The sequence below is a fragment of the Camelus ferus genome, chromosome 27, assembly GCF_009834535.1.
Source record: "Camelus ferus isolate YT-003-E chromosome 27, BCGSAC_Cfer_1.0, whole genome shotgun sequence".
NCBI lineage: Eukaryota > Metazoa > Chordata > Mammalia > Artiodactyla > Camelidae > Camelus > Camelus ferus.
Window position 1 is genome coordinate 9520325 of NC_045722.1, and position 19665 is coordinate 9539989.

Genomic DNA, 19665 nt, shown 5'->3' on the forward strand with positions numbered 1-19665 from the left:
TAACACCAATGCTACACAATCTGTTCCAGAAAAGAACTTGTTAGGGTATTTTGCCTATAAGCAAAAATTTTCAGGACCTAGCAAAGAGTTCTTAGCCATGACAACAAAATCCATGATCCACGAGAGAAAAAATAGTAAATTGGACTTCATCAAAATTTAAAACTTTTGTTCTGCAAAACATCCTAATAAGAGGATAAAAAAATCAAGCTTTAGACCAGGAGAGAAAAATTTATAAACCACATATCCCATAAAAGGAATTCTAACATACCAAAGAAGTGAAAACTCCTCTATATATACTCACCTTACTATCAAAGAGAGAAGAAGGAAGAATCTGAATTATAAATGCTGAACATAGACTAGGGCTCCATTTGCACTTTTACTGCCAACTCTAGTCCCAAATTAGTTTTCATTAAGATCATTTTCTTTCTTGACCTCATCAGAGATTGTTAGTCAATGGATTCATTAACTGAGTCTCAGGATTATGCGCTAATCCCACAGTCGTCCAATACACAATGAAGCTCTGAGCTCAGGGAGCACTTCCACATGACAGTCAAAAAAAGATGCCTATGTTCTGTGTGCCATGTGTCTTTGGAAGGACAGGCTTCCCTTGGTAATTCCTGAAGCAGAAAAAAACCTTGACATCTATCCGCACTGGCCACAGAAGAACCTTGGGAGCCAAGGCTTCCTCCATATACCTCATGCTCTGGGCTGGGCATCGAAGAGGAGCAACTGACAACATAGGAAAAAATCAGCAGTGAGGCCAAAAAGGACAGAGACACTCAATCTGTCACACTCAAAGGATTCACCAATGCCCCACTGAGAAAGGCTGGGATCGCATCAGCAGATCATATGTGTTGCTCTATGTACATGTATGTGCTGGTCTATTACTTTTATCAATTACCTATATAATAAAGTGTGGTTGGTTCATTTCCTAGCATGGGTTGGGCTGTTCCCCACTGCCACCCCAAATCTTTCCATTGTCTTTCAAAGTGCCTGGTTGCTAGCTGCCTTCCTAAGGACCCACTGGGCAACAGCCAGATGCACAGTGGGTACCACCCAGGTAAACAGCTTCTCCACATCAGGGACTGATCAGAGCCCGCCAGAGCATGGCCGCCTGCCACTCCACGCGTTCCTGCCCCGTGCACCAAATGCTTTCCTGGCTCTGACAATGGAAGCTGCTAATGCATCCCAGAAAGTGTTTACACAGTGTGTAGCCCAAGTGCTCCACCCCCAAAGCTGTGAACAATGATGCCTGCCGCATGCCGGACTTCCCAAGGATGCGAAGGAGGGCTTGCAGGTCAGCTCAGAGCCACTGGGCTACCTCCAAGATGTAGGTCCACTGAGACTGTCCTGAGGAGCAGGGTCCTGGGAGAGCCTGCTTCCATCAGGGGGCCATGGACAGGGGTGGGGAGGAGTCGTTGCTGTTGTCCTACAGACCACTACTCCGTGGAAAGGAGGCTCTGCATTCTAAGTGTGAAGCGTTTGCACTGAAAGGAATTTCATCTGAACAGCCACAGGGCATTGGAGCTGCTTCACTCTGCCTATCCCGGCAAGTCCACGTTCTCTTCTCTCTCAACCTGAATGAAGGAGGACCACAATCACTGGAGCAAATGAGCAGCGCATCCTCCAGGAAGGCAGTCACAGCCCTCCCATTCAGACTGGCTCCTTTCCGCCGCTGGCTTCAATTTTCAGTCCAGCAAAGGGGCAGGTCATCTCTCATCCACCCAGAGAACCAAACCAAGCAGGAAGAGGGTCTCCGCAGGCCCCGCCTTTACCCCAGCGGAAGACCCGGACTGTGTTTCTTCTTTCCAAACTCACCTGGAGTCCTGTCCCCCAGATGCCACTGAGCGCCACCAAGTTTTGCTTGTATTTTTATCTTTCCACGCTCACTGGTGCCTTATCTTGGGATTTTAACATGTACTGGTCTCTCTTTTCACAAATCATAGACTCATCACTTATTCACTTTATAATACAGCTTAAAGTGTACCTCTAAATGAGCCACGCCAACCCTCAGAATTCCCTGCTCCGATAATCAAGGTGGTCACTTCTGTCTGGGTTTAAGGGTTTTAAATGTCTGGACTTTTTAAGTTTAAAAGAGTTTAAAATGTCTGGACTGCTATTACACTGACATTTTTTAGTGCTATCAAATGCTGGTCAGTATACAGTGAGAGGCACCCTCCCAGGCTACCAACGGGAGTGTGACCTGGCACAACTTGGTAATAAAGAAAAATATTTGTAAACAAATATGCTGAAGATTTCATCATTGATCCTACTGGATAAACTAAAATACCACCCAGAGGCAAGAGCAGAAAATGGGAAAGCATAGTTCAACCCTACCCAACACCCGAACCCATTACTCCTCTTAAGGAAAGAACTGTCTCTGTTTACAAAAACAGCTCGACAAGACACTGGTGATTTCCTGAAGACAAAGATCAGTAAGAGCCAAGGGAGGGAAAAAAACAAGATAGACTGTTACCCACTAGAACTAAACAGGAATTCGTGCAGGGAGTGAGCACAGAGTAGACAGAAAGGACCAATGAAGAAAGAGAGGGGATAACAGAACAACATTTCCTAAGACAGAGAATACAATTTATTGTCAATTATCCATGGAAATTTAGAGAAATGTCAAATTGTTAAATATCCTTGCAACATTCATGAAATTGAGCACGTTAAAATTGAGCATTTAAAAACTTTAAAATCTTAAAGGTTGCATACTCTCAAGAAAAATCAATCAGAAATTAAAGCAAAATATAAAATGTGTTTGAAAATTACAAAAATACTCCCCTTTGCTCTATCCTACAAAATTTTTACCTTTTGATTAAATAGAAGGTTTCTTAGAAAAGGAAACTTACCAAAATTGACTAAAACAGCAGGAGAAAACCTGAATAAGTCCAATAATCATATAAAAAGTTTTAAAAAGTTGTCAAAGAACTACTCACTCCCCACAAAATGTTCTGTGCCCCATTTATTTTACTATCCAGTTCTTTCAGACCTTCAAAGAACAGGTTATTCCTGTGCTATTTAAACTTATCCAAAAAAGGAAAAATGATTGAAAATGCTCCAATCCATTTTACAAAGTTAACAGAAATCTTGATATAAAAACCTGGAAAATATAGTACCAACCAACATTACTTATGAATACAGATGCAGTATTTTTCAACAAAATATTGCAAACCAAATCCAGCTGAATATTAAAAAGACAGTATATCATGGCCAAGTACAGTTAATGCCAGGAACACAAGGATGATTCAATATTAGGAAACCTATTAATATGATTCATCATGTTAGCAGGTCAGAGGAGTAAAAGAGTATGATCATCTAGATAGCTTTGAAGAACGCTGATTGCCAAGCATGTTGGAAACTATGGCTTTAAACGTACACCATTGGCCACAGTTCAGTGGGGGAACACAGCACCCCAGGAGAGCAGAGCTACACTAGATGATGGCCAATCAGAATTTGGAAGTTGTGCTAGGAGTCTCATTTATCAACCCCTTCCCTCCAGCCAAATACCCGAGAAGGACACTACACATAAAAGTAGACAGAGAATGGGGTCTATTAACTAGGGCAGTTTTTTTTTTTATCAAACTGTAAATACAGCCCATCAGTGGGCGATGAAATTAATTAGGTCTTAACCAGCCATTTTTTCATCAACTAATCGGGATGGAATGGATATAAAAACAAATACCATAGTGAACCACTCATAGAAAGAATAAGCATTGTTTCTTGAAAGTTTTGTTCCAGCAATGTGAACGCATACATACGTACATGCTAGAGTCATCATGCACATCCTCCTGTGGGTCAGTGTCGAAGAGTTGAAGTAACACTCAACTAGGGAGTTGAGAGCAATCAATTTCTAGACTGCTACTTGCTACAGACTAAGGTTTAGGGCTAGAGTTTTGAGTAAGATAGGAAGGAAGGTATCACAGCCTCCCTATCTAATATGAACGTCAATCTCATGAAGGACAGCTGGCTTTACAGCACGAAGTGGGACTTGGCTACAATTCCTCATTAGTGTTGACTCTTCCCAACTGAGTAATATTAGTTTATGCCAATGCTGTGAGTGTAGCAATTAAAGCATGCTCTCCAGAGCTATACTGCATCAATGAAAGGTCTGGCTTTGCCAGATTAGATTAATTATTCAAAAATATTCACTCCCAGCCCTCACCCTGTACATACATACAGTCCCTATGGGAGAATACTTGCCCACTCCAATAACTCTGGACTTGGCCATATAACCTGGTATGTCCTCATAGTAGGAGAGGGTACTTCCCTGTCCCTTGACTGTGTCTTCAGCTATGTGAGTTGCTTCGGTCAATGAGATTTACAAAAATGACACAAGCAGAATGCATAACAAAGACCTTCATGCATTTGGAATTGCTCTCATGTGTCTCCTTCATCACCAAGAGAAGAATATAACCTGGTTAGCCTGCTAATCTGAGAAGGATGAGACTCACATGGAGCAGAGCCCCACTGAAAAGAGAATCCCTATCAGAACAGAACCCTCACAAGATCAATGCACACAAACTTTCAAAAATAGAAACAAACATAAATAAAATGTGATCAATGAACATGAATCTCTAGATAAATTACTCAGAAAAAGTCACAAGTAAACTATAGACAATCTGATCTCACTTTTAAAAAGTTCAGGAAGAAATACAAGAGTTTAAAGAAAACATTTTAAGACGACAGAAAACGTGAGCTCAGGAAAAGAATGGCAAAAATAAAAAATAAAAACATTAGAGATTTGAAGACCACATTAAAAAAAACCTGTCCTAAAACACACACAAACAGAGACACTTACGAAGATAAGAACGTATTCACATCATATCCAGATGAAAATACGGACATTAGAATAAAGAAAAAATCGTGTATGCATCAGGGGAGACACATGAGGCATAATAAGGGGGAAAAAATCAGATTGGCCCCAGAGTTCTCTTCAGAAATACTCAATGCCAAAAAATTTAGAATCATAATTTACAAAGACCTGAAGACAGAATGAGAAAAGCTTTCTCTGATTGTATTGTTGAATTTTTTCTGTTCTTTCTAAGAAACATTAACTATATGTATGTTGGATTTCCTTTGTTATTGTTTTCCCATAATCATTTGTTTGTTTGTTTTATATTTCATCTTACAGAATGCCCGTTCTATCTAGCATGTCCTCAGTGCTGATTCCATTGAGTTTACTATATTCTTGTTCCTAATGGGGTCAGCTGCTTGCTGAAGAGCAGCAGCACAAGGACAACAGGCCTGAGATCAGGGAATGAACTAGAGTGTCCACAGCTTCAACTCTGCATTGTTGTCTGGCTCATTCTCTCACTAAATATGCTCTTTCCTTTTCTCTAGCGTCACCTCTTCCTTTTATTTTCAACATTCAAAAATCAGTGAGGTTCCCAAGGAACCCCCTTAATCCACCGCATTTTGCAAAGAGAAGAGCTGCTTTCCTCCCCCAACTCCGCCTTCGGCGGGCTCTCCCTGTACGAGGGTCTGCTGTGCACCCAGACGACAAAAATTCTGTGTCAACAGTTTTCCCCTTCAACTCTATGTCCCTTACCGTTTTGGGTGTCAACTAGGCCTCTTTGGAGAAAATGCTCATTTATTTTGAGTCCCATCCAGGCCCCCAATTTCACTCTTCTTACCAAAAGTTTATTAAGTAAGCACAAACTGTGACGGTCATTATCAGGGAAATCTCTGTCCTGCTCAGAATCCGGACACACGTGTCAGCCTGCAGGACCCTCTCCCACCCAGGTCTAGACCTCACAGTGCTCGGAGAAAGTACTTCATAGTTTGTGTTTGCGAACAGGCACCATTTCCTGCTTTCACTGGAGAACACTTTGTTCTTTTTTGTTTGTTTCATATAGTTTTGAGGGAATGAACTCTTGTTACTCCTCCATTCTGCCATGGCCATTGAAACCAGTAGGATTTTCATCCTTGCAACTTGTCCAAACAATGTTAAAGACCTTCCAGACTAGTCAAAAGTATAACAATGAAGACAGAGGTCTTGCCTTAGTAGATGGTAAATACATTACAAAGCTACACAGTAACTTTAAAACAATGGTATTAGCGCAGGAAGAGAATGGGAGATACGTTGACTAAACCCATTATAAAATAAAAATTTTAATACTGAAAAAGAAATATAAGACTAGAACATAGACTATATCTACTTACTCTCAGTATGAGGTTATTTCTAAGTGTGATGCAAAGCAAAGAATTCTTAAATTCAGAGACTCCTAGAGTAGACAACTTAAAAATGTTATATGTCAGTATATAAAGAAAATTAAATTAAATTATTAATGATAAAATTGGGAAATTATGTGCTATATATTAAAGAAAAAGACTAATATTCTTTATATATAAAGAGCACATACAAATTAGTAAGAGATTCTCAATAGAAAAATAGGCAAAAATATGAATATAAAATCTTTCACACTATTTCTAATGCCTTACAGAGACCAAACACAAAAACAGTAATATAAATGGCCCAAAAGTGTTTTCAAGACTCTCACTACAAAAAAAAAAAAAAAAAAAAAAAAGAATCTCTCACTACTAAAATTTCCTTAAATCTTATATTGGCCTTAAAACCGGCATAGCTTTTGACCTTAAAATTATGCTTCAACAAACACATTTTTCTAGAAATGTATTCAAAGAAAATAATCACAAGTGTGACCAAAGATGGATCTACAAGCATATTTTTATAGCAGCATTATTTGCAACAGCAAAAAACTGATGAACTTAAATGGTCAGAAGTAAAGAATAGTTAATAAAATACAGCACACCAAATGATGCAATACTATGAAGACATTAAATATTATTATAAATAAAATATGCAATGGCATATAGAAATAGTCCTTATTGTTAAATCTTTACAAACTTATGATCAAAATATAGTGTAATCACTTTTTAAAAGATACATATATATGTTAATATTCTAAGAATATTAATGACACCTACAACAAAATTCTAACAGCTGTTAGAATGAAAGGTGATTTTTTTCATCTTTGTCCTTTCCTGTGTTTTCCACATATTTAATACTGAATATGTTTTATGTTTTTAAATCGGGGGAAAATGGGAATTTCAAATGAGAGAGTAAAGAGAATTCAAAGAGTCCTTTAATACTATAAATATGTTTTTATTGACAAAATAGAGTTATTCTTCCCTTTAAAATTTTTTTCAAAATAACATGCTATTATATTTATAAATGAAAGCTTGGAAAACAAATGCATTTCTGAGCATTTGACCACAATAATTTATAGCATTTATTGGCTGGAGCTGTTCAGTGCTGACAAATTCCAGAAAGTAATTGCATAAAATACTTGGAAAGGAAATTGCTTTATGCTTCCATGCTATTTATGGAAATTAGCATCTTTGTAAAAATAAACTGAGAGCAATCACAATCATAAACCTTGAAATGTGGTTTCCATAAGATGTTAATTTTGGTGCTTTAAGATCCATTAGCAATGCAGTGGGGAAACACTGCTTACTTTTTTCTGTTATGAAACAATTGCATATAATTGGTTTTTTCATCTTGTATTTTTAATCCCTCCCTTTCTCCTGGCTGCATCCCTTTGAAGAACATATACACTGAAGTGTTCACTTTGCTCAGAAAAACCTTTCTAATGATCCTGTCTCCTTCTAAAGGGGTATTACATATTTTCTTCATTCAGTGCCTCACCTTCTGCAATCCACAGCTCTCCCTGAAACTACTCCTTCAAACATAATCAATCTCACAAGATCAGGATGAATTTTCACCTTCACGTGTCCCTAAAACTTGTTCAAAACCTAAAGGAATCTTCAATTCTTCCCTCTTTCTCTCTCGATCCCACATAATCACTTGTCAAGTTCTATCCCTCAGGTTCTAAAACGGTGCCCATATTCACATCCTCTTGTCCATGACTAACTCCCCACCCATGCACCTTCGTGAACTGACTTGAAGTTACCATAACCAACTGCACAGTACCAGCAGCATCCCAAGTATCCTTGGGATGTTCTAGTGATCCAGTGGAGTATTAACGTAGTGCGTCCTGTCACCTTCTGGCCAAGGCCCACAGGACTCCATGCTGCCCGCCGGATCGACTCCTCTTTATCATTTACTTATTTAGCATGCTCGTCAAGGTCCTCCCCACAAGACAGATAGCCACAAACTCTCTTTGTTCATCCTTATTTCATACCCCATGCTGTCAGATATCCTACTCTTCAAACATAGGGTATCAACAGAAACAGAGAGGACAAAACAGATTTAAGACATATTTCTGACATGGAACAAATGGAAGTTAGTGGCCAAATGGGTAGAGGGCAGGGGCAACAGAGAAGAAGGCATCTAGAGTGACCCCAGGATTCTGTATCAAATGACCAGAAGATGGAGAATCCAGGCACTGAGACAGAGCTGGGTGGGCAGTGAGGACCTCCCTTTAGGAAGTATTGTGTTTGAGGCCCCCAGGGAATACGCTGGGGGAAGTAGGAAGCAGCTCACGGATGTGCTGATCTGCAGCTCATGGAAGAGGCAGAGAGGCAGACAGAAACCTCTCAGGGATACCAGACCTCTTCCATTTTGTGACAATCAAGGTGAGAGTTCCCACTCATTCTCCCACTGGATTCTCCCGGGATCTATCTGACTCCTTACCTATCCAATAACTTCAGCAACTTGGTAATAAGGTGGAGTCTGCCTCCAGGACAAGCTTAGGTCTTTCTCTTCAGACTCCACCATCAGTGCCAACACAGTTTGCAGTATGCATCCAACTGGCAAACCTCCACCCAGAATAAAACAAGGCGAAGAGGAGGAAGGCCAAAGTGTCTATCAAATGTGTAGCAAAGCACATTCCTTTAAGGAAAAATTATTTTAAGGAAATATTCAAGTAAGTGAGAAAAACGTGAGCCTATAATGTTCACAGGCAGGTGGCAGCTAGCAAACACAAGCGAACAAACCATCCTGGAAACAACCCAAATGCCCAATAAAGAAATAATGTATTTAAACAAATGACTGTGTTCCTGTGTATCCAAAAGCACAATGAACACAGTCATTACAAATGAAAATGCAGTCATATATGTATTGACATTGGAAAGATGTTCATGATCTATAGACTGAAAAATGATGCATAAAACAGTATGTTTAGCATGATCCCATTTATCAAAACATATACATAAATTTATATCATATTTATGCATAGAAAAAGTCTGGAAGATTACACATGAAAATGTGAGTAGTTGTTATCTGGGTGGTAATATTAAGGCAATTTTTTAGATTTTGATTTTTCCTTTCATTTATCTATATCTTCTATTTTTCTACAATTTAAATGTTTTATTTGCACAATTTACCTGCTAGTGGTCAATGCCTCTAGACACAGAATGTCAAATGATGACAATGAGCTCAATCAACTGATTGTCATTCTCTTAAAAGTATTTCTTGGATAGGGAACAGCAGGAAAAGTGTCACAGAACTTGGCTGAAGAGTTCTGAGGAAGGATGATCAGAAGATCACGCATATGAGAAGAAAGGGAGAAACATTAAAAGGATGCAAAAAAGAAAAAGGTCCTACCACAAATTAAATGATATCATAAGAAGTTATGGTAAAGGGTGAATCTAAGTGTTTACAGATCTCTAACCAATGCTCATGGAGGACTCAGTTCAAGAGGGAAGTGACAGCAGCCACCAACTCAGATTGAATCTGCCACTGGGTCAGGAGGAGGCAGGGGATTTCTGTACCCACGACCACCCCTCAAGCGTGGGTTCTGCCTTCTGATTTAAAGGAGGTGGAGTGAAAGCGAAGGTTGGGGTTACTGCAGGTGGTATCACGGGGGGGAACTGCCATCAAGACCAGAGGCAACACCAAGGCAAGAGCTGCTAATACCAGAGTCTCCACCACGGTGACGGCCACTGAGACAAACATACCACCAAGACCAGAACCACCAAAATATCCAAAAGGACTGAAACCAGAACCACTCCCCACTCCCGACCCCAGAACTGATAAAACCAGAATGATTAAGATCCAAAACAAAACCAAAAACAACGCCAAAGACAACCACTGAGACCAGAACCACCAAGAATGACCTAAAATGACAACGTTTAAAACATCACACCAGAACCACTGAAATCAGGATCACTGAAACCAGAACTACCACCAAGACGAGCACTGGCCCTAAGACTAAAGCCCCATTTTAGTATCCAGATAGTCAGTGGGACCCTTCCCATTGCAGTTTAGGGGCCAAAGCTAACAACGAAGAGGAGCTCAGTGCCCCACATTCTAAAGAGAGCTACCAACATAGGGGGACCTCTCTCTTAGAGCTCCCTGCAAAGGGACGTAAGTCCTGTTATCACCAGCCACCACCTCACTCCTTCCTCGATCTCTAAGGAGGACTGAGATGCACTGAAGAAAGAAAAGAATCACTCATAGAGCTCACGGATGCCTGCAAGGGGAGACGGGCAATCCACTCCCCAGATAGGCACCTGCTTAGCCTGGGTCCACTGATCTGTTCCTGTGCAGCAGACCAAGGAACAAAGAATGGCAGGGAGGAGGCAGGACAGAGAGGAGGCAGCACTGGCGCACCCCATATCCCCACTGTCTGTATGACAAGGACGTGTGCGTTTCCTCCGGATCAAGTGGACAACACCAAAGGGAGTTGGGTTTGACTCTTCCTGCTAGTGCTTTACCCAGCGGAGCTGCCTGCTGGGCAAGAAGATCCCAGCAGCACGAGGCAAGTCAGAGCTGGACCTCCTGCCTCGGGACAGGAAGGTCCCACAGCGCCCTCTGACGAACTCACATGTGCTACCCAGATGGCGGAAAGTCAGTGAGAGCCAGAGAGGAGAGACGGTGGCACCACCAGAGAGGGGCATCCAGTTCAGCCCAGAGCTGTTGGCCCTTCCCCTCCATCCCTCTCCTTATTTCCAACCCCTGGGAGCTGGACCCGGAATAACTAAAAGGAAGACGGATCCTCACCACTGGTCAAGGTGAGAAGAGAACGGACCGTGGTGTGGCCCTCTCCAGGTACCTGGAGCCGTGTGGCAAGCCTAGACCAGAGAGAAGGGAGATGAGACTGAAATCAAGTGGGAAATGGACTGGCCTCTCAATAAATGAGAGTGACTCTGCCCCAGGCCACGTGCAGGCATGGAAACGGAATGGATTTGGCAAAACTGGCCCCACAGTCACAGCCCACTGAGTTGAGACTTCTCGGTGACGAAGGCTGGAAGGGAGCTGGAGCAGCAGCAGCTGCCTTCGCAGGGGAGGCCAGGGTCCCTCAGGAGCAGGCCCAGAGCAACAGGAAGCTGCCAGGGCCGGGGTGTGGCAGGAAGCGGGGAGGCCTCTCCAGCTGTCCGCGTGAGGGAACAGCCAGCTCCTCCAGAAATGGTCAAGAACGAGTTAGAAAAACACAAGGCTGCCGACCTCATGGCTTGCTCTGCAATCTATCACAATTACTTGTGGTCAGTGAACATAAAAGTTTCAGTTTTAACTGATTTAATAAAGAAAATCTAGTTTTTATTAAATTAGCTGGCACATCCCATGCTCCCTGTGGCCCATCCTCACGTGGCTATTAATTCCCCACCAGCCCTCTGGTGGCAGCACTTGTAAGACAAGGGGAGGGACTAGAGAACGCGGCAAGGGCCCCCAACGCCCAAATCCCACGATACCTGGGAGGGGCAGCTTTGAATCAAACCCAGGTTGACCCTGGGGAAATAACCAAGTGTCCAACCCATAAGCAGGGCCCCAAACCGACCTAGCCTTTACTAGAACATTCTCCCAGGATCAGTGATGGGACTGCCCTGGACAATCCCACCCACACCTGCAGGAACCTCCCATGAAAAGATCAGGTCCCACCTCCTTCCAGCCCCTGCAGCATCTTCTGTCCTCAGCTGATGCCTCCTGAGTGCCCCCTACAGTTCCACAGCGGAATCACAGGCGCCTCCCCCATTTCAAGGGGTTATGACGGCAGCAACAGCGGAGAGCTAATATTTTTGGTACACTTGTTACAGGCCAGACAGTTTCGTTTTGTTTTGCTTTTTACTTTTCTAATCTTCGCAAGGGATTAACTCCTCCAAACAATTCAATGAAGTAGATACCCCCTGTCTGCAAACGTGAAAACTGAGATGCAGAGATGTTTGTATGACAGGCCATGAAGTGGTGGAGCTGGGCTTCCCACAGCTGATGCTGTGGATAATGAAGGCCGCTGGCCTGAAATCTCCTTTTACAACCTTCTGTGCGCACTGCCCCATACATGGAAACAACACTGCAGAGGCACAAAGATATGGAAAAATCCAAAAGAGGTCAGTGAGTGATTCAAGCTGGGCAAACACTGCCCTTGGCCAAAGGTCAACAGACTGCCTCAAAGCACATTTAAATTTTATAGGGTGGAAGAAGACAAAATGAAACCCTGCGCCTTGAAGCCTCAGCCCCACTTGATCAGGAACAAATCTCTGCAGATCTCATAGCCTGTTTCAGATCTGCTGATGGGATGGAGAAGCAAGTCTCCGCACTTTTGCCCCAATGCTACATCTCGCTGACCACAGAAACCTGAAAATCACCCTGAAAATATTAACATTTGTTCTAATAAAAGAGATCTACTAAACTGTGAATATGGGGTAGCATCAATAAAATGGATAATGGGGGAGAAGATGTACCTCACTAACCAGTTCTGCATGAGTCACAGAAACCATGGGGCACTGGAGCTGAAGAGGCCTTAGAAGCACTAAGTCCCAGAGAGTGAAATGAAAAGCAGAAGTCTGATTAATCTCTCCCAGGATGTATCTATTTACGTGTGCGTGCTCATCTAATAGATGTGAAAGCCCTTGTTAAGGGCCAGGCCCTTTGCCAAACCCCAAGAGTACAGAGGCCACCAAGCCATGTGATGAGAGGTTAAATGTGCAGGGAAGGGTTGCCTTCTATTAATTCACACAAGATACCGTATGGACTAGCATGTTCTAATTCACACCAGGTACTGTATGGGCTAGCAGCAACACTCGGGACACAGTACTGAAGGTGCTCTGCACCTTTAGATCTGGAGGTACAAACTGCTTGGCTGAATCCAGTCTACAAACATATTTGTTTGGCTTTCAATGCTTTAAAAACTGGGAGATATCACAGGAAGTTTGGATAACCAGCTATCTTGAAAAATAGGAAGATTTGGCAATCCTGGGTTTGCTTGTCACATGGCAATGATCACCTGCAGCTGAGTAGAGGCTGATCTTAAAAGATGGAGCATGTACCAGCAACTCTGCCACTGTCTCCACCATTCCCTATTGTCTCTCAGGCAACACTAGCTTCATTCCTTTGTTTGAGTCTGCTCTGTAGGTAAATGAGGATGCAATGCTTGAGCTGGGTCCCCCCTGACTGGTGGGAAAGACAGGAATCTAAAGAAAGGACTGCAAAACAGTGTGATATGTGTTGATTGAGGTAAACACAGAATACTTATTTAGTGGCTGAGCTATGGCCAGAACCTCAGCTCTGTTCATTCATTGCATCCTAGCCTCTAGCAGCAAAGTCTCTACCGGGCCCATGCAGACAGCCATTCTAGACTGAAAAGGCAGGATCCATCACAGCCCCACGTCATCACTGGTATATAGTATTCATAGTAGTATCAAGGTACAGGGGTATTAGGACTCAATGGATTGGAATATTCTTACAGCTAAGTCAACCAGAAGTACCATTTGCTTAAAGTAAAAGACAAAATTAGATTCTCTTTGGTATAAGATTAACATTAATCATACCACATTTTAAGTGATCTCAAATAATGTTCCTAAGTAAACAGAAGGATGCCTACCATCCCTCTCGCCCTCCCTATTACCTGCAGGAGGGCAGTGTGCATGAAGACCATCCATCTCAGCAGCCACCAGGGGCTCTTCCAGGAAGCCATGGGATCTCACTTTTAACCTACAAAAGAGGGAACAGTTGGTTTCCAACCAGCTCTGGACCCAGCGGCAGCACCCATGACTTAGACCAATCAGAGGGAGGAACCCCGAACCCCACACAATGACTTGGAAAGGTTTGTGTTGGCCCAGGATGGAGCTACCTACCACAGGGTACAGACCATCTGGGGCTCTCTCTAGGAGGAGTCCACATCAAAGTCAGGCGGGCAGCTAGACCCGCTCCAGTGTGTAACCCACACCTCCAGCCCTCCAGAAGCTGAGGCATCTCTGCACCAGCCACTTCCCAACCCATCTGTCAACAGCAGGGTGTGGCTATTGGCATCTGACTCAGAAAGCCAGCATGGACCCAAGGGTTAGGGCACCTGCCAGCTTCTTTTACTTAAGGCAAAAATGAGTCCAAACCCAACTAAGCCAGCCCAGAGAAAGGAAGGGACCTGCCTAAGTTCATACAGCAGGACAGTGACTATTTTTGGACTGGACCGCAGGTCGTCTGATAGTTCAAGGCTTTCCCAATGACCAAATGACAACATTAATCCTCAGAGCCCCAGCCCTGCAGCCAGAGAGGCCTGAGAGCTGCCTTGGGAGCGTCGGAGGGCACAGCCTCTGAGCCACCCTAGCAGAATCTCCTAAAAGTAGGTGAGGGCGAGCCAGCAGAGGCCCTCTGAGACCAGGAGGGCAGCGGGGCTGTTCTTCAGAGTTCTCCTGATGTTCTGCAGGGAAATGAGTATGAGTCGAGCCTGGAAAAGCCGAAAAGCCGAGGTCACCCTCGCCTCTCGCTTCGCCTCGCGGGCGCCTTGGCGGAGCCGGTGTCCGGGGGCGGGTCGGTGGCTTCTCTCCATCTGGAGAAAGCATTAAGGGCCTGGCCTAATGCGATCCGCAAATGTGCTGCTGTTTCCGACCTGAGGCGGCGACTCTGGGCTGAAGGGAGGCGGCCAGTGCGGGCCCTGGGACCGTGCGCCCCCCGGGCTTGCTCGCCCCAGCCGTCCCGGGGCGCGCTCCTCCGACCACCGGCCGCCTCGCGGTCCCCGCGCCCGCGCCCCCGCCGCGCCCCGGCCCCGCACTCCCACTTGCCGCTGCGGGCGCGTAGCTCAGCCCGTGGCGCCCTAGGCGCTCGCGACCCACTTGCCAAGCGGCCGGAACTTCCGACGCCCGAGACCACTAGCTGCTGTCAGCCCGCGTTCTACCTGAAAACCCTCAAACCTGAACGCGCTCGACCTGGCGGCGCCCCCACAGTTACGCGCCCCCGAATGCCTCTCCCGCAGTCCGCCAGGACCGCACGAAGCCGGCCCGGCCCGAGGTCTCCTAGCCGTGCGAGCGCCCCGGCCCTGGGGGCCGCCGGGGCCGCGTAGCGCCCCTCTGCTCGGAGGCCCACAGGCCGGTTCGGCTGGCTGCTGCTTCGTCTCCCTCCCCCGGCGAGCGCCTGCCCGCCCCCGGGCGCCGAGCTCCGAGCACCCACCTGGCGCCGCAGAAATGTCTGGGACGTGCAGCCCGGGCCGCGCGGGCTCGGCGCACGCTGAGGAGAGGCGGGCAGAAGCCGCCTCGTCAACACCTCGTGCGGAACCCGGGACCGGGACCTTCCCCGACGCCGGCCTCCAGCCCGCGGCGCCGCAGTCGCCGACGCCTCCGAGAAGTTAAATGGGGCTGGGACGGGGGCTGCCCCGCCTCTCCCGCCCCCTCCGGGCGTGCGGAGCGCGGCGCTGGCCGGGACCCAGAGGCGGAGGGCGCGCGCCGCCACCTGCACCGCCCGGCAAGTGCACGGCGCGCCCGGGCGCCCGCCCGCCCTCGCCCGGACCCCGCGCCCTCCGCCCGTGCCGGGGGCAACAGGGGCACGAAGGGAGCGCGTGAAGGGCCGGCCCGGGCCGCTCGGAGCGCGCGGGGCCGCGGCGACGGCGAGACTCGGCTGGAACGTTCCTCCGCCCGCTTCCTGGAAGCCACTCCTCGCCCTGGGCCGGCCGCCAGGCGTGGTGCCAAGAGCCGGGATTGCCGACGCCGCCACCGCCGCCGCCGGCAGGCGCGCTGGGGAAATTCGGCCGCTGCGCCGCGAGCCAGCCGGGGCGCCCCGCCTCAGCCGGAGCCGGGAGCGGGGATGCCATCGCCACCCCCACCACCTCCCCGAGCCTCCACCCTCCCTTCCCGGGCCCGGGCGCCGACTCTGCTAAGTCAGACCCAGCGGCCACACGGAGGTTTGCCCGGAACCGCTGGCTCGTGCCTGCGAGCCTCTGGCGCTCCGGGCCAGGCGTGACCAAAGTCAAAGTCGGAGACCAGTGGCCCCTCCCGGGCTGCCCAGGGTGGACCCGCGCAGGGGCCGGCGGACTCCCTTGAGCTCGCTCACCACCCAGACACTTGGCTGCCAGGAACCACGAGCGACCGACCGAGTAGCGGTGCCTCTAAAGCGGGAATTGGTGCCACTAACTATGAGCAGACCATGCTTAACAGAGAGCTAAGCAGCTGCCCAAATAATGGGGTGTCTAGGTCTGGGATTTAGGGTGGAAGTGCCAGGGACCGGGAGTGGGGTGAATTCCTCATGGACTTGGGGAAGTGAAGAGAAGCAAGGCAAAAGGCTTGTCCCTGGCCTTGGCCTAAACTCACAGGTATAAAGGCAAGGGCTCGGGGATTGCTTGGAATGTCTCGTTATGCCCCCAGCTAAGCCCTACCACAGTCATCGTTTCCTTGGGTGCCTAGTGTGTGCCAGCCACATGCCAAGCTCTTTATGTGCAACTCATCTTCATGACAGCCCTGTGGTGTTAGTTGGTATCATTATTCCCAATTCACAGATGGGGAAGCTGAGACCCAGGAGATACCTAACTTGTACACAATGAATTGCAAAGTCAGGATTACAGCCTGTATCTCTTCTAAAGCCTCCATCATTCATCCCTGAAGTTGCTTTCCTGCCTGTTCTGTGGTTGGTCCATAACAGATGGTGCAGCTAGCCCTGCCTACCTTCCTCCCCTATCTTCCCTTCCTTACTCTGGTGACTTCCTCTAGCCAGGGAAATCCACCATCTCTCCACTCCATGTAAAATGACTGGAATCTTGCAGGAAGGGAGCAGAGGACATTCAGTGTGCAGGAGGCAGGGGAGACTGGTCAGTGAGGGCAGGGTTAACCAGAAAGACTGCACCTATGTATGCCAATTCTCCTTAGTCCCCATTGTTATGTTCTTATAAAGTCAAGGGAAGCATGAATTTGGGAATACTAAACCGCTGCTCCTGGGGAAAATACAGGATTAGAGTCCTACCAGCCTCTGGTCATAATGTTCTTGTCAGCCAATCAATACATAACATAATTATTTTGTGTGTATTTCTCCTTAAAGACATCTTATTTAACATATTTTATTGGTTCATTAACATCAAACCCACACCTTGTGCCTGAATGACGTTTATCTAACACAGGATTTTCTCCACACGGCATATCACAGCCTTCTTCTGCTTAAGAACAGGAGAGCACTTCCGCACTGGTCTTGAGGGCCATCTTAAACAGTAAAATCACCAAGAAAAAAGACAAAAATGTGAAAAGTGGCACTGAATAGGCCATAAAAGCATGCTTGTTTGCAGTGGGAGAGCTGACAAAAGAAGGCACAGCATTTCCTTGATTGGCCTTAGCTGGGAACATGCATCCCAGGCAACTCAAAGTTTTCACCCCTCATCAGAGGACCATGAATGTGCTGCAACTATTGATTTGGGGGTTGCAAATAAATCTTAGCAAGTAGGCAAATTCACAAAGATGGAATCTGCAAATAATGAGGGCTGACTGTGTTTGCTTCCTGATTCAGGGAATGGTTGAGGGATAATGATGTTATTTCTGCACATGCACAGCACCCCAAGCCCTGTGCCAGCTACTTTGCTTGCGTTAACTCAGTTAGCCCACCACTATGGAGTAGGTCTAATTTTTAATTCCATTTTCCAAATGAGGAGACTGATGTAGAAAGGTTTAGACACTGCATGTTCTTAGCAACTAGACTACACAGCTTCTCATGTCATTCACAGTCTAAAACCAGCCCTGATGTATCATGGAGTCTATTACAAAAATCACATGAATATTCAAGATGAAATGGAGAATTCAAAGAGATATTATGCTGGTGCAGTGACTCAGGAAGGCACTCAGAAGGCCTCTGGAGTAGGGGTTGGAGGGGGCGGTGGGGCTGTTGGAAACAGCTGAGCTACTCTGCTTGAAGATATTAATGGCTCAGCAAGACTTCCTGTCTCATTTTCCCCTGGGCACTTTTGATTCCTGAGCCAGCCCCTGGGGAGTGCCCACATTAAGCAAGGAGGCCAGGAGGGCTGAGCCTTTCTCTCCCACAGGTGCCATTTAGTATCTGGCCAGCCCCTTCAAGGAACAGTTAGTCAGGAGTGAAAAGCAGAAGAGAAAACATCATGAGTTCCCTGATGGAAGCTCCACCTTCCTGTTCACTGTAGCAGGGAGAGCAGTCCAACCTGTGTGGCTAAGGTGCTGTGAGTTACAATAACAAAGAGCCACAGATGACAGTCTCTACTGGGGGGGGGGGGATGGGGGGCTAGCTGGACCTCACAGGTCCTGTCCCCAGATTTGCTACCCACTGCTTAGAACTCTCCTTCATCACTCTGCCCAAGTATAGATGCAGTCTTCCCTCAGTCACACACACACTCTCCCCTCTCACCCTCCACCCTGCACCCCCGAAGCCTGCCTAAATGTTTAAACAAAACAGTGCTAGGGGAAGGTATAGGTCAGCGGTAGAGCTCATGCTTAGCATGCATTAGGTCCTGGGTTCAACCCCCAGCACCTCCATTAAATACATATATATATATATATAATTTTTAAGACATTGCTAAAGGCATGGAGGTGGGGGGGAGATTGGAGAGAGGGGAAAACGTAAGAAAATCAATTGCAAAAAAGCCCAGTCTCTCAGATCAGGCCACTGGGTGTGACTGCCCAACCAGTCTATCTCTGGTAGGTGGGGGAGTTCAGGCCCCTCCCTGACTGGCTCCCAGGCTACCTGCCTCCATGAGAACCCCACCACCTGGGGACAAGGGCAGTGTATTTCAGTTCTGAAAGGTCTAAGAAACCAAGTTCCATTTCCTTCCTAAGGAGTTCCCAGTTTCCCTTTTCTGTCTCAAGAGATTCTTACTCCTACTCCCCACACTATCTACTGACCCCAGCCAGACAAGCTCAACGATGCACCATGTGTATGAGGGATAGACAGAAAGAACCAGGGAAGTTACTCAGTGATGTTGGGGTATGTGTGTATTTTACCTTAAGAGAGAGGTGACATCAATTCAGGGCTTTGGCCTGAATTTGTTCTTGATACAGAATTACTCTTTCTGGTTGCAGGACTCATGAGACGGACTTGGGAAGCACATTCAAGAAGACTGAGTCGGAGACTTGGAGAAAAGGAGCTCTTGCAGGCAAATCCTGTAGAAGTGACAGTTGACCGCAGTGGGCAGAGAGGATGCTTTGGGGGGACGTTAGGTGAGCATGGGGGTCTTAGGAGTGCGAGATTGCCGAGGGACCACTCTTAAAGGACAGACTTGTAATGGAGCAAGAGACGCAGGAGAAGGAAGGGCCAGAAGCAGAGCGAGCCTGGGCCCGAGGGAAGGTCTAGCCCCTCTGCTGATCCTCAGGGACCCTGGAGCAGAGGCTGCACCATGGAGTTGCCCTGTCTTCGGGCAACAGGACTGTGTTGTTTGTACCCACATGCTAGTCGGTCTTTGCTTCCTCTGGAGCTGATTGGCGGTGGAACCCCCAAGGCATGTCTCACCAGCCAAAGACAATGCCCCGGGAAGGACACTCACGTCAGCTGGGGGATGGGTGGGCCTGCCGATGACGAGGGTCTGGCCGGGGCAC

At 46.7% G+C, this 19665-nt stretch overlaps 2 protein-coding genes across 7 annotated transcripts in view; one reads left to right on the forward strand and one right to left on the reverse strand.

Annotated features, from left to right (window-relative positions):
- ADAMTSL3 (ADAMTS like 3) overlaps positions 1 to 15441 on the reverse strand; it is a 262131-nt gene extending 246690 nt beyond the window's left edge. For 5 of the 6 annotated variants that reach the window (XM_032469125.1, XM_032469127.1, XM_032469129.1 and 2 more), the window contains exons 1-2: positions 15305 to 15441; positions 13743 to 13852 (exon numbers count right to left, since the gene is read on the reverse strand). In XM_032469125.1, coding sequence (XP_032325016.1) covers positions 13743 to 13835 — 93 coding nt within the window. In that variant the 5' untranslated portion in view covers positions 13836 to 13852; positions 15305 to 15441. The remainder of the gene's footprint in view (positions 1 to 13742; positions 13853 to 15304) is intronic. The other variant, XM_032469126.1, reaches the window with a different exon arrangement.
- LOC116660159 (translation initiation factor IF-2-like) lies at positions 14189 to 19388 on the forward strand. Its single transcript, XM_032468860.1, has 4 exons — positions 14189 to 14200; positions 14565 to 15056; positions 15155 to 16439; positions 19153 to 19388. The coding sequence occupies exons 1-3, from the start codon at positions 14189 to 14191 to the stop codon at positions 16088 to 16090; spliced, it is 1440 nt and encodes a 479-aa protein (XP_032324751.1). The 3' UTR covers positions 16091 to 16439; positions 19153 to 19388.
- Positions 19389 to 19665: the final 277 nt, after the last annotated feature.